Source organism: Salvia miltiorrhiza, chromosome 7 (assembly GCF_028751815.1).
Source record: "Salvia miltiorrhiza cultivar Shanhuang (shh) chromosome 7, IMPLAD_Smil_shh, whole genome shotgun sequence".
Lineage (NCBI taxonomy): Eukaryota > Viridiplantae > Streptophyta > Magnoliopsida > Lamiales > Lamiaceae > Salvia > Salvia miltiorrhiza.
Genome location: NC_080393.1, coordinates 56,003,947 through 56,017,078, shown reverse-complemented (window position 1 = coordinate 56,017,078; position 13,132 = coordinate 56,003,947). Strand labels below are relative to the sequence as shown.

At 34.7% G+C, this 13,132-nt stretch overlaps 2 protein-coding genes across 4 annotated transcripts; one reads left to right on the top strand and one right to left on the bottom strand.

The window, feature by feature from the left end:
- The first annotated feature begins 4,576 nt into the window (after window positions 1–4,576).
- LOC130994892 (ankyrin repeat-containing protein At5g02620-like) lies at window positions 4,577–8,117 on the top strand. The gene is made up of 2 exons (XM_057920012.1): window positions 4,577–5,191; window positions 7,335–8,117. Exons 1-2 carry the CDS (start codon window positions 4,718–4,720, stop codon window positions 7,992–7,994), a joined length of 1,134 nt encoding a protein of 377 aa, XP_057775995.1. The 5' UTR covers window positions 4,577–4,717; the 3' UTR covers window positions 7,995–8,117.
- Window positions 8,118–8,953: 836 nt separating this feature from the next.
- Window positions 8,954–12,528, bottom strand: LOC130994931 (calcineurin B-like protein 10). Of its 3 annotated transcripts, none has more exons than XM_057920105.1 (9): window positions 12,308–12,528; window positions 12,017–12,203; window positions 11,787–11,869; window positions 11,174–11,233; window positions 10,444–10,552; window positions 10,238–10,290; window positions 9,607–9,687; window positions 9,402–9,514; window positions 8,954–9,275 (listed from the first exon to the last, which is right to left on the bottom strand). In XM_057920105.1, the coding sequence occupies exons 1-9, from the start codon at window positions 12,329–12,331 to the stop codon at window positions 9,221–9,223; spliced, it is 765 nt and encodes a 254-aa protein (XP_057776088.1). In that variant the 5' UTR covers window positions 12,332–12,528; the 3' UTR covers window positions 8,954–9,220. The 3 variants fall into 3 exon arrangements, with proteins under 3 accessions (XP_057776088.1, XP_057776086.1, XP_057776087.1); XM_057920103.1 differs by having other exon boundaries at window positions 12,011–12,203; window positions 12,308–12,465; XM_057920104.1 differs by having other exon boundaries at window positions 12,014–12,203; window positions 12,308–12,465.
- Window positions 12,529–13,132: the final 604 nt, after the last annotated feature.

Here is a 13,132-nt window from a genome sequence, read left to right as displayed (position 1 = left end):
AACGCAGAGGGGAAAACCAGTAGAGGAAATGAGAGGGTGGAGACGAGCGAACCGGTGAGGAAAAGAGGAAGGATGGGGGCGGTGGGTAGAAGCGACAAGGCTGGAGGGCGGAGGGAGGTTGGTGGTGGTGGAGGGACAAGAGATGGGAAATGAGAAGTAGAGAGAGTGCTGGGAACGAGGAAATGTAGAAAAATTAGAAGGAGGAGAAAAGATTAAGGTTTGATAGGTTAATTAAGAATTTTAATTGTATATTAATTATAGCTCAAAAAGGAAACAGACCATTATATATGAGACAACCCCCAAAAAAGGGGGGGCATTAATATTGGGACAGATACTAATTTTCATAAGTAAAGTAATGAAGTTGAATATCAAATAATGGGGAAATTTTCATACAATCAAGCAAACACGTATTTCCGTGTCAGCCCTATAGGATTTTGGGTTAATTTCGGGTCGATCCTATTGGGTGTCAGGCTATTCGATTATGGGCTAGTCAGGTTGTCATTTTTGTTGGGTTGAAAATTTTCAACCTTAAATCTCTCGGATTGACGGGTTAATCGGACAAGCCTACAGGGTTTCAGATTGGATTGACATCCCTAGCCCCAATCCAAAAAAGGAAATAATTTATTTTATTTACTCTCCTCATTTATTTTATTTACTATCAGGTTGGATTGATACACGAACCTATCTAATAAGCATTTGATCAATAGAAATTTGAAACAATAGGGCCGAATGGCCCTATTCAACATACAAATCAAATTTTGTCCACCATTTGAAAAAACATAAATTTTGGCAATTTTTTGTATGTCATGACTATTCTACCCTTCTCTCTCTCTCATCTCTCTTTCTCATCTCCCTCTCTCTCTCTCTCTCCAGGCGGCTCCTCTCTCTTTCTCATCTCCCTCTCTCTCTCTCTCTCTCTCCAGCGGCTGCGCGGCAGCGGCGCCGAGCTTGGAGAATTTGTCGGAGCTCTCGCGGCGGTGGTTGAGGAGATCCTCCATCTCTCTCTCTCTCTCCAGCGGCTGCCTCTCTCTCCTCTCTCTTTCTCATCTCTCTCTCTTTCTCCAGCGCGCCTCGTCGGAGTAGAGGATGAGGCGGCGGCGGCAGATCTGGTCTGATGAGGCGGTGGATCTGATCTGATCGTTGCGCCGCCTCCTCTATCGGCAGATCTGATCTCCGCCTCCTTCGATTTCAGCCATGACAGATCTGATATGATCTGTGTGCTGCACGTATGGCACTTATGGCACTATTAGTGCCATAAGTGCCATACGTGCACACTTCCCCCTAGGGTTTAGATACTTCATTTAGGGTTTAGATTATCCATTTAGGGTTTAGATGTTTCATTTAGGGTTTAGATTATCCATTTAGGGTTTAGATGTTCCATTTAGGATTTAAATGATGTTGTTGTTTCTGTATTTGTGCTGCACGTATGGCACTTATGACACTATTAGTGCCATAAGTGCCCAAATGACCATTTTACGTAGTTTTATTTTGAATTTCCGTTGGCACTTATGGCACTAATAGTGCCATAAGTGCCAAAATGACTATTTTACTTAGTTTTATTTTGGGTTTCCGTTGGCACTTATGGCACTAGTGCCATAAGTGCCAACGGAAACCCAAAATAAAACCAAAGTAAAATTTTGGTACTTATGGTACTAATAGTGCCATAAGTGCCTAACTCGACCCGGCACGCGACCCGCGTGCCTGATCCTACCTGGTCCGCCTCATTAAGGGTAAAAACGTCCAAATCAATAAAAATGACCAAATTTTGTGTTTTTTCAATGAGTGGCCATAAATTGTGTTTTATGCTTCATTTTGGCTACTTCAAATTTTTACTCTAGAAATTTCCCCCGGAGTAAAACTATAGATTTATATATATATATATATGGTCGACTTTTGTTTGATAGCATGCATATTGGAAGTCAATATAAAACATATGGATCGATTTAACAAAACCAGAATGCATAAATATTATAATCCAACCAGCTCGAGTATTACTAGGGATGGCAACGGGCCGGATCTGGACCGGGTCTGGCCAATACCAGATCCAGATTCGTTTTCATATACTAGATCCAGATCCAGATCCGTGGATCTGAAAATTTTGGATCCAGATCCAGATCCGTCAGATCCGCGGGTCCAGATCCATGGATCTACTATTTTTAAATTAAATTAAAAAAAATCACAAAATCAACAACATCTAATTTCCATCATGAAAAATATAACACAAAATACTTTTATCTAATTACTTTTAGTTTTTATTCTTTTGAATATAATTTATTTATTATTTTTAATTTAGTTAATATTATTAGTAAACTAAATATAAAATATAAAATATATATATAATAAAACGGATCCACGGGTCGGATCTGGGCCGGATCCGGATCTAAAATTTCAAGATCTAGATCCAGATCCGTTTTCAAAACTGAGATCTAGATCCGTCGGGTCCAAAAAATTGAGATCCAGATCCGTAAAAACGGATCTAGATCCACGGATCTGGACCGGGTCCAAGATCCACTGCCATCCCTAAGTATTACTAGTATAATGCATAGAATAACAATAATATATGGTTGTTACAGAAAATTTAGCTCGAGTAACAATATGATGCATATAATAGTATATTATGCAATATAACAATAATATATGGTTGTTACTTGTTACAGGAGATTATGTGCAATATTAATTTTAGTGTTAGTAAAGCAGTTACATGATCTAACAATGTGCAACCATTTCAATTGATTTCAAAGACATATATATTTGAAGTTAGTCGAACGTGGTTCGGGTAGCTAAAAATATTAGTACTATCTATGATTATTAACACATGTTAATTACTATTGTTGTTCAATAATAATAATAATAATAATAATAATAATAATAATAATAATAATAATAATAAATTATTATTATTATTATTATTATTATTATTATTATTATTATTATTATTATTATGTGTGTGTGTGTGTGTGTGTTTGGGGAGGATTTAACATTGTGTAAAGTGTAAACCATTTCAAGTTTTAGTTTTCTTCTTGTTAATCCTTAATTTATTAATTATTAACCAAGTTGTTGACCATAAATATATATGTAGAAAGTTAATTATTCGTAACAAATTAGCTAGGTAGCATTTATTTCATTGAATTTCTGTTTCACTATATATGTATTAAATGTACAAATTTAAAAAAGAAAATTAAGTACGCCGCGGAGACTTCCTTAATTAGAGTCAACCCTCAATTGGAGGTCTTTGTTTAAACATTGTGAGAGTGATTAGCTAATGGTCGTTTACTGTGTGTTTGAATATGCATCAACATGGTTAATGCGCAAACGTGTTTTCATTTTATTAAAAAAGACAATTGATTAATATATTAATGGTGCGGTATAGGTAGGTAGATTACAAGAACCTCTAATAAACATGAACTTAATTGGTTAATTAAGTAAATTTCCCCCTCTCTCTACTTTCTATTTGATTGGTTTACTCGACTCGACGACCAATTCAAACTTAGTATGCTATAAACTAAGTACTTTATAATTAAGTTGACAAAATTAGCATAATGACACATTGCTAGCTCCATTTAGACTCCATTTGTTTTTAGAAGTGGTCTCCTGTGCACCGTGCACCCGGGTGCAAAATGATACTAACACTTATATTAAATGACACTAGCACTAACACTATCTTGAAATGACACTAACACTATTTAATTTATTTTACAAATAACACTATTATGTTATATAAATAACACTGTCGCGAAATAACACTAACACTATATTGAAATGACACTATCATGTTATCGAAATGACATTGTACACCCGAGTGCACAGGAGAATTTGTGTTGTTTTTATTATATTAGAGATTTTCATTATAAATTAATCAAGACAACCCATGTCATTAAAAGTTGTTTCACCTTGTTAATTAGACCATGTAACTACTCATTATATAGTATTAGGAAATTAAACCTACATGGAGAAAACTTATATATAAAATGAGAAAGAAAGATACCGTTGAGAATGTGTGTGAACACACTATGTATGATTGCGAACAAGTCAATAATTCTATGAATAAATCAATGTAACGTATGAACAGATATTTTCGTCTCGAGAGGGCGAAATTTTCACCATATTAACTAGATATGACTATTCGTGAATTATATATATTGATTAATTCATTATTATCATTTCTCACGAAAAATAGAAATTCTCAATGGAACCACACCTTATACATTCATAATACACGAGTGTGGATGGTTGAACTATACTAGCTTTAGGGCCGGCCGGGGTGTATATATACTTTAGAGGATTAGTCTTGATAAATAAAAATAGTAAATCTAATCCTTTGTTTACTTTGATGGATTAAAATTTTGTAATATCGTCCCAACGCCTTGATTATTTTTTTATCATTTAAGCTAGTTTTACTTGATTCGATCGAAAAATTCGTACTGATCTTGAGATGTAAAGTAAACTCTCTTATTGTTGGTCGTCGTTATGCTCCATCTCGACCAACTAGCAGAACCTTACCCACCCAACAATATATTAGGTTATTTTTATAATACTTACTAACAACTATATATAACTGAACAAACCCTAGATCGATATATTAAAATCACTCCACCAATTAACCCTTCCCATGCAAGCTTTTCACCCTCCAAATTAAATATTCCAAATTAAAAACCTCTAGTGTGTGTTGTGTGTGAAAAAGAAGAAGAAGAAGAAGAAGCCATCGATCTGCAGAGAGATGGAATCATCATCAGCTGAGAAGAAGCTCTGCGACGCAGCAGCAGAAGGCGACGCCAAAACGTTCAAACAACTGATCGAAGGAGATCGATTTCTCCTCAACAAAGTCTCACTAACATACACCGGCAAAACTTTCTTACACGTCGCAGCAGCTCAGGACTGCGTCGACATCGCCGCCGTGCTGGTGGACGAAGCCCCCAAGATGTGCTGGGCACGCGACGCCGGCGGCATGAACCCCGTCCACGTGGCGGCCATGAACGGCAGCCACGGAGTGCTGCGGATGCTCGTCGAGAGGGACGACTTCGCCGCGATGGAGCGGCTGGAGCGCGGGGAGACGGCGCTGCATCTGTGCGTGAAGCATCGCCAGCTTGGGGCGTTGAGGGTTTTGGTGGAGAAATTGGGGGAGTTTGTGTGTGAAGAGGATGATGCTGGGAACACGGTGCTGCATTGGGCTGTTAGATTAAGACAACTTGAGGTAATTTAATTTAACTAGTTTTGCTCGCGTGCCATGCACGAGAGATAATATTTTTTTAATAATAAATTATTAATATTATATGCATATTAAAAAATTTATGTTGTACAAGATATGAGTAGGAACAATTATTGCATGCTCGTTCTTTTAAATAAAAATTATCGTGAACGTTGTTAGAATAGGACGGACGGATAAGTGTTTGAAATGATGTCTCTTATTGGAACTTTATATGATTTAAGCAATATACGATATACTAAAGGAGATCGATAGATGCATAACCATCATTATCATCAACATTTGTTAAATATCTAATACCTACATTTACTAAATACTCCCTCCGTCCCAGCTTTTAGTATCCAATTTTTCTTTTTTGGTCGTCCCACATTTTGGTATCCATTTCTATTTTTAGTAAAAGTAGGTGGGACCCTTACTCCACTTTAATTATTTTAACTCTCACATAAAATGTGAGACCCTTATTCCACAACACATCAATCACTTTATTAAAATCAGTGTCGTTCTCAACTGGATACCAAAAGCCGGGACGGAGGGAGTGGTATTTTATTTACATTTATTGAACATATGTAATGATTTTATACAAAAATATGTTATTATATATTTTATTAAAAAAAATTATATATATGTAACATAACTATTACCTATAAAATATATTTAAGAGAATAAAAATTACTAATGTAATAAATTATTGTGCTATGATTATGTTATAAATAATTTGTTGAGATTATAATTGATTAAAATAATTTAATAATATTATAACAATAGTAAGGTGATTTTTGGCGGAAAAATATAACTTACTATTTTTGTAAGCGGTTGAACTTTTACATATATAACAAACAAATATTTCATATAATCTTAAGTAGACGAAAATAAGAACAAATAAAAAAAATTTAAAAAAATAAGTATTTCTAAAAATAGTAAGGTGATTTTGGCGGAAAAATATAATTAACTTACTATTTTTGTAAGCGGTTGAGCTTTTATATATATATAGATAGATGCATCCTTTATTATTACACTTCTCTTATATTATTACAATTTTTTGGTTCTTTAAATTTTTAAATTTCACAAAGAAAAAAATAAAAATTACTTGTACAATTTAGTGATTCTGACTATTTTTAGCATTAAATTTTAAATTTGCTAGTTATAATACTCCCTTCATCCCGCGAAGCTTGAGCAGTATTCCTTTTTGGATTGTCCCGTGAAATTTGTGCACTTTTCTTATATAGTAAAATTTTTTCCCTTTAATCACATTTTCACTTTTTCAAACTTGTATACATGCGCGAATTATTTAAATGAGTATTTCGGATACCCAAATAACTTAATCGAATAATCGAAGCAGTTATTGAATAACCGAACACCTAAAACGATTCGGGAACGGTTAGTGAAATATGGCAATTTTGAATTTGGGTAACCAAAAATTCGGGTATGGGTAACCGAACCCGAACCGATCGACAGCCCTTGCTATATATGTCAAGATAATTCTCATCACATTTGCATTATTTTCGATTCGGGCTAATCGGTTTTTTAATTTTTCGGGCTAAATTTTTTCAATCATAATCCTAAACCACACAATTTCGGGTTAGCCCGTTCCGACCTGCAAGTTTTATGATTTTTTATATATTTAATATTTTTTATAGATAATCATATTTTTGTAATAAAAATATGTCGTATTTTTTAAATCAAAATATTTCGCCTTGTTTTGGATACAAAAATTAGTGTTATTTTAACGTAAGTTTACATAATATTTAACTTTAACTTCGTTTCTGATCAAATTTGTATATAGATTTAACATAAATGACTATCTTTCTTTGACTTTTAGTTTTATATCATAGATGTTTGTTATTAACCGCTGGAAAAAATAAAACATATTCTACAAGCATCAAAATGTTATTATCGAATTAAAAAATAAAGTATTAAAGTTTAAAAATAAATTATTAAGAAAGTGTTCGGTTGATCGGGCCAACTCACTCGGTTTTCGGACCAACCCCATTGGGCTCGGGCTATTTTCGGTTCAGGCCATTCGGGCTAAAATTTTTTCGGGCTAAGAATTTTAGCCCTAATCCTCTTTTTTTATCGATCTATTCGGGTAAACCCGTTAGTTTCGGACTTTTTTAACATCATGTTTTGGCAGATCATTGAATACTTGGTTGCACTCAACAAACTTGACACGAACTCTAAGAATTCCAAAGGCCAAACGCCTCTACAAATGGTGAATCCCGATTCGGACAAAGAAACTGCACAACGCATCGCAGACATCCTCAAATCCCCCGCCCACCCTACCTTGGCGGAGGACTGGCTCCTAAAGAAGCGCGACTCCATAATGGTGGTGGCGATCCTCATCGCCACCATGGCCTTCCAGGCGGCCGTCAGCCCCACGGGCGGCGTGTGGCAAGACGACACGTCCTCACACAAGGCCGGGGAGGCCGTGATGGCCTACAAAGATCCTAACATATACAAGAACTTCATGCGCTCCAACACAGTTGCGTTTGTGACGTCGCTCAGCACCATCTTGCTGCTCATCGTCGGCTTGCCGTTGTTCAAGTACAGGCTCTTCATGTGGGCCCTTGTCGTCATAATGTGGGTGTCTGTCACGGCCGTCGGAATCACCTACGGCGCTTCCATAATGGTGGCCACTCCCAAAATCCACGAGAAATCGCTCAGCTCCGTCATCCAGATAGGGATCATTGCTTGGGTCAGCCTCATGGCGGTTCTATTCATCGTCAATACTCTCCGCCTGTTGTTCCAGTGGAAGTCTCCCAAGAGTCGTCTCGCGAAATCTTGCATGGCTTAGCCGTTCACGAAAATTGCAGTTTTTACTTTTCTGGAAACTACTATTTATATTTTAAACTTCGTTTACATTCAATATTTAAAAGAAAATCGTGGATTAATAGCGGGTTTAAGAATTTGTTCATCACCAATGTGTTTCAGCAACGAATATATGCAAATTCAGTGAAATACTTATGCAAAACCCAAAAAAAAAATTGAAAAAAAAAATCCGTCCAGTTATTGAAACAAACTCAACAATGAAACAGATCTACGTACCCAGTTATTGAAGACACGACAAAAATCAAAACCCAGATATTGAAGACAAGATCTGCCCTTATAACAAAGAGATCTAAACAAAATCGAAACCTAGATATCAAAAATCCTAGGAATCTCCCCTAAATTACAATGCTTTCTTTCACAAACATAGTACCTCTCATATGTATCCAGTCCAGAACATGATTAGATTTATCATAGAAAAATAAAATCATTTTCATAGTCAGGGCAGGGGTAGGTTGAGAAGAAGGATGCCTTGTGATACAAAAGCGGAGTAAGAGGGTATTTGGTTAAGTTTATTTTAAAGAGCTTATAAGCTCTTAGAACTTATAAAATGTTTCAAAAATTTATAAGATCGATATAATTTTTTAAGAACTTATAAGTTGTCAAAGTGTTTGGGTAATCGACCTTATAAGTTGAAGAGAGAATATTTAGTTAGTGAGAGAAAATCGAAGAAATGTGAAATTGGAATAATATATGATGAAAATAAAAGATTTATAGTTAAATTATTTTCGTAAAATAAGAGTTGTCTATAAGATAAAGAGAAAATAAGTTGGAATAGAGAAACTTATTTTTTGGGGAAGCTTATTTTTACAGATTATAAGCTCTTTAGGAGCTTATTTTGCCAAACACTTTGAAGTAGCTTATAAGCTCCTAAACAACTTATACTTTATAAGTTGTTTAGGAGCTTATAAGCTCAGCCAAACACCCTAAATCATCTCAACAATTATATTGAGGAGTTTTGATATTCATAATGTCTTTTTACAATAAACTCAAAAACTACAAGAATACCAAATTCAAATTTCTGTACAAATTGTGAGGTATTCCAAACTGATGAATCTAAAGCAAGTAAGATCAAGCCCTCCTGTCAGATATCCACCTTTTTCACAGCTTCAAGGGAGTATACAATCTTACTCTCCTCTCTCTCCAGATAAGTTTGAGAGAGATTAAATGTGTCCAAGAAATGATCTGTTCATCTCAATCTTCAACCTCGGTGTTGAAAACGAAGCTGGGGAAGACCGTGGTGACATCCCTGGAAGAGGAAGTGCAAGAAAACTGTCAAAGATATCGGGACGGATGGAGTAAAATGAGTCATCGATGACAGATTGATCTTCTAGAAAACAGCGAGTGATAAAGAGGATGGGAGAGTGAAATATACTTTAAATGAGGTAGAGTCATGTTCCTCAAAAGCAATGGATGCTGCATAACGAAGGTCTTCCAGTCTTCCTCGTTAATTTTCCCATCCTTATCAGCATCAGCATCCTCGAATGTCTGTTTGAAGGATGATTACACCATGAACATGCATTCTATATCTTCAAAGGTGTAGTAACAGAATAAAATGTCGATTGACATGTATTTGATACCTTGTCGATTATTAGCTCTAGCAGTTCATCAGACAATTTCATGTGAGATTCTGCAAGTATAGCAATCACCAGCTGCTTGACCTGATGCAAAACATATTCAGAAACCTGTAAAAACTAGGTGAAATGTGCTTGAATCATAAACTCAGAATAGCAGAAGAAAAGTACTTAAAATACTTATTATGCTACAAGTAAAATGAAAAATTACTACTAGTTGGATAATGTGCTCTGTATTTGATAATCAATCTCATCGTCTTGCTTTTATATCTGAAATTCAAGTTGGACGTAATACGAAAGTTATTGATCTCACCTCTCGCTGATGCCCAACGTTACTAGGGGATAAACGAACTCTTGATATGTAGCATCTCACGTGATGGAAAAGGATAAACGCAACTTAAAATGTATCTGGTTGCAGGAGATTGGAGACAGTTGAAACATGTGCAGGTGGGGACAGTTGGTAAAAGAAATTTACAACATTGACGACATAAGCTGGGGAGAAAGTCTCTTCATAGTAATACCATACAGCTTTTCCTTTATTTTATGTTTATAGGAAATAGCATTGTTTTTGCTATCTTTATGTTTCATTCCAGAATTATTTAGGAATTGCTTACTAGTTGTTCTATGAGATACTTACTTCTTCACGCTCAATGAACCCAGTTTGTCCCAGATCATAAAGCTTGAATGCAACTGCAAAATAACAGAAAGCAACTGAAAAGAGTTTGTTCGAAGATGGGAGATCACATTCTTAAGCAAAATAACAAGAATCACTTCACTTCACCATCACAACATAGTTTATCTTACACAGTTCAAAAAACAAAAAGAATTTTCTTGATCTCTTACATTCAATTTTCTCTTCCAAAGAGGCATTAGGATGGAACACGTTGAGTGAACAAACAAATTCTTCCAAATCAATGACACCGTTCCTTTTCAGATCAAAAAGATCAAATACCTGTAGATTCAGAATCACAAAGCAGCCTCTTCAGTTTTTATTTAGATAACAAAGAACTACTTATGCATAATATTACACTATATTGCAGTTTTAGTTTGAACCAGCACCAGCGTAATATTTAGAAACATAACACTGGGTGGTGAGTGAAGAGCATAAAAACTCGGTGCAAATAAAAGAAATAATAATAACAGAGAACTAATTTGTTGTATTAATATGCACCAGCACCTGTGTGATGAATAAAAATATAACACTGTGAAAATGAAATGCATTGAAAAAACAACAAATTTATGTGCATCAAGACTTCATATGGAAATTCAGGAGAACGCTAGCATGTGTTCGAAACATTTTCATTCAACTTTGTAGTCAGACGTCCATAACTTACTTAATAAGCTTTCACTAATTTCTAGCCAGTCATACTGACATTACTTCAATTGAAGACAGATAGTATGCCAATCAAAATGCCTAATAGCTTATTCTTTGAGATTTTTTTAAAACTAAACATTGAGAAAAGAGAAAAATGCAGCAGAATATCAGTTTTTCCCCTGTATCTTTTCATTGTGCAAGGTTCTCAGGTACGGAGTGTCAAAATGACTATACTACAAGAAATAAGATTCTGTTTACCCGATCCAAGATAAGGTTCTCACCACTTGCCGTTGTGAACAATGCCAGCTTCAGCTCTTCCTGTGAAACAAAACATTAGAAAATACAGTCATCCAATATCACGTAAGATCAAACGTTCCAGGATTAAACTTAAAGCCTGTTAGTTTTGCAAGAAATCATTACTGATACCCGTGATATACCAAAACCAATGACCATTTACACAAGTCAGGTGTGCATACGCTACATTACTGTGGTACACTGTTTCTTTAGAGCCGGCCTTTAGCATAAATATTATGAAACACAAATCAAAAATCAGAATGTGATGAAAATTCAGTATGTCGTAGCATTTGAGATTGAAAGAGCTTTGGTTGGTTCAAGCACGATTGGAGCTCTTCTGCCACTTAATCAAGTCGAGCCTCGAAAGAGTTTCAAAACTTTTTATCTGATACTATGATATTACTTAAACTTGACTTGTTATGTGCATCAGCTTAAAGAGCAACATGTAAAATTAAAACCTACTTCATTGAACAGCAGCCAAAAATAGTCCTCAGCCAACAATAGCAGCTAAAATTTACTAAAATTAGCGATGCAGAAATTAGGTACAAATCAAAAAATCTCATCTAAAAATCCATACCTTATGTATCAATCCATCATCAATAATCGAACTGCTTAGCTTCTTAAACAACTCATGCAATGCCTCCACTTCATTTACAGTAACTGCAAAAGCAACCGCAAATAAACTCAATAAAAAGTGGAGTCGTTTAAAATACACAAGCACGGATCTCTCTCTCTCTAAACACACACAATCACACACACTGAAAACTTCATAAAAAGCACAATTTAAGAGATCAAAATTACTATTACAATGAGATCCCCGAGAGAGACGAACAATATCCTCGTAGTCGTAGCTCAATTTCTTCGTATTGCTCGATTTTCTGCACTTGAAATCGAAACAACTGGAAACCGCGAAGATCAACGCGTCGATTAACGCTAGAATCGGGAACACCGCTGCGCACAGCTTCTCCGCAAATGTCAGAGAGCTAGACTCCAGCTTCTCACCAAAAACAATCAACAAAGTGAAAACTATCAATAATTCTTCGCTTGAAAATCAACAGTCTGATCAAAATTACATGGATGAATCAAATCAGAATATACCAGCAAATTGTTGCTCGAATCCATTTCAGAAAATCTGGTAGGACCATGCTCATCTATGCACAGATGATTATTTCGTATATTTTCCCCTTTTTGGCAGGTGGTTTATTTTCTTGTTAAATCCATTAATGTTTCACTCAAGCCTTATCACTTTCATTTATGTATGGATATATAATTTTTTATTATTATTATTTGAAGATGAAGAATATCCAAGCTTCCCTCCCCCAACAAAAAAGAATGAAAAGGATTAAAAAGAAGATTATATAATACCAATTCTAAATTAATGACAACTAGCACACGCCCACTCGTGCGATGCACGATCAATATCGAAACTGAACGATAATTTAAATAAATAAATATGCATATTAAATATATACTACTATAATTTAAATATAAATATAAATCTAAATAAAAAATTTAAATTATCCACAATATAATTTCAATAAAAAACACGAATTTGAAAATATATAAATTTTCAATTACCAATTAATTGATTTTTAATGATAATTAAAAGAAATTATAAAAGAGAAAGGAGAGAGAGAAAAAAAATAATTTTGTAACTTTAATTGATAATAATAACTTATTCGTTTTAAATTTATTTTTTTTATAATTTTTATATCAAATTAAAGATCTTTTCGTTATCTTTAATTTAATATCCATGTTGAATATTTTTTTATTAATCAAAGTTGGCGATTTTTATAAAAGAATCAAAATAAAAAAAGAAAAATGAGGAGAGAGAAATTTTGGTGGAAAAAAGTAGCCGTTATACTGCTCTTTTATATAATATATAGATTATGTAATTTGATTCGTTTGTCCGTTATGTACTTA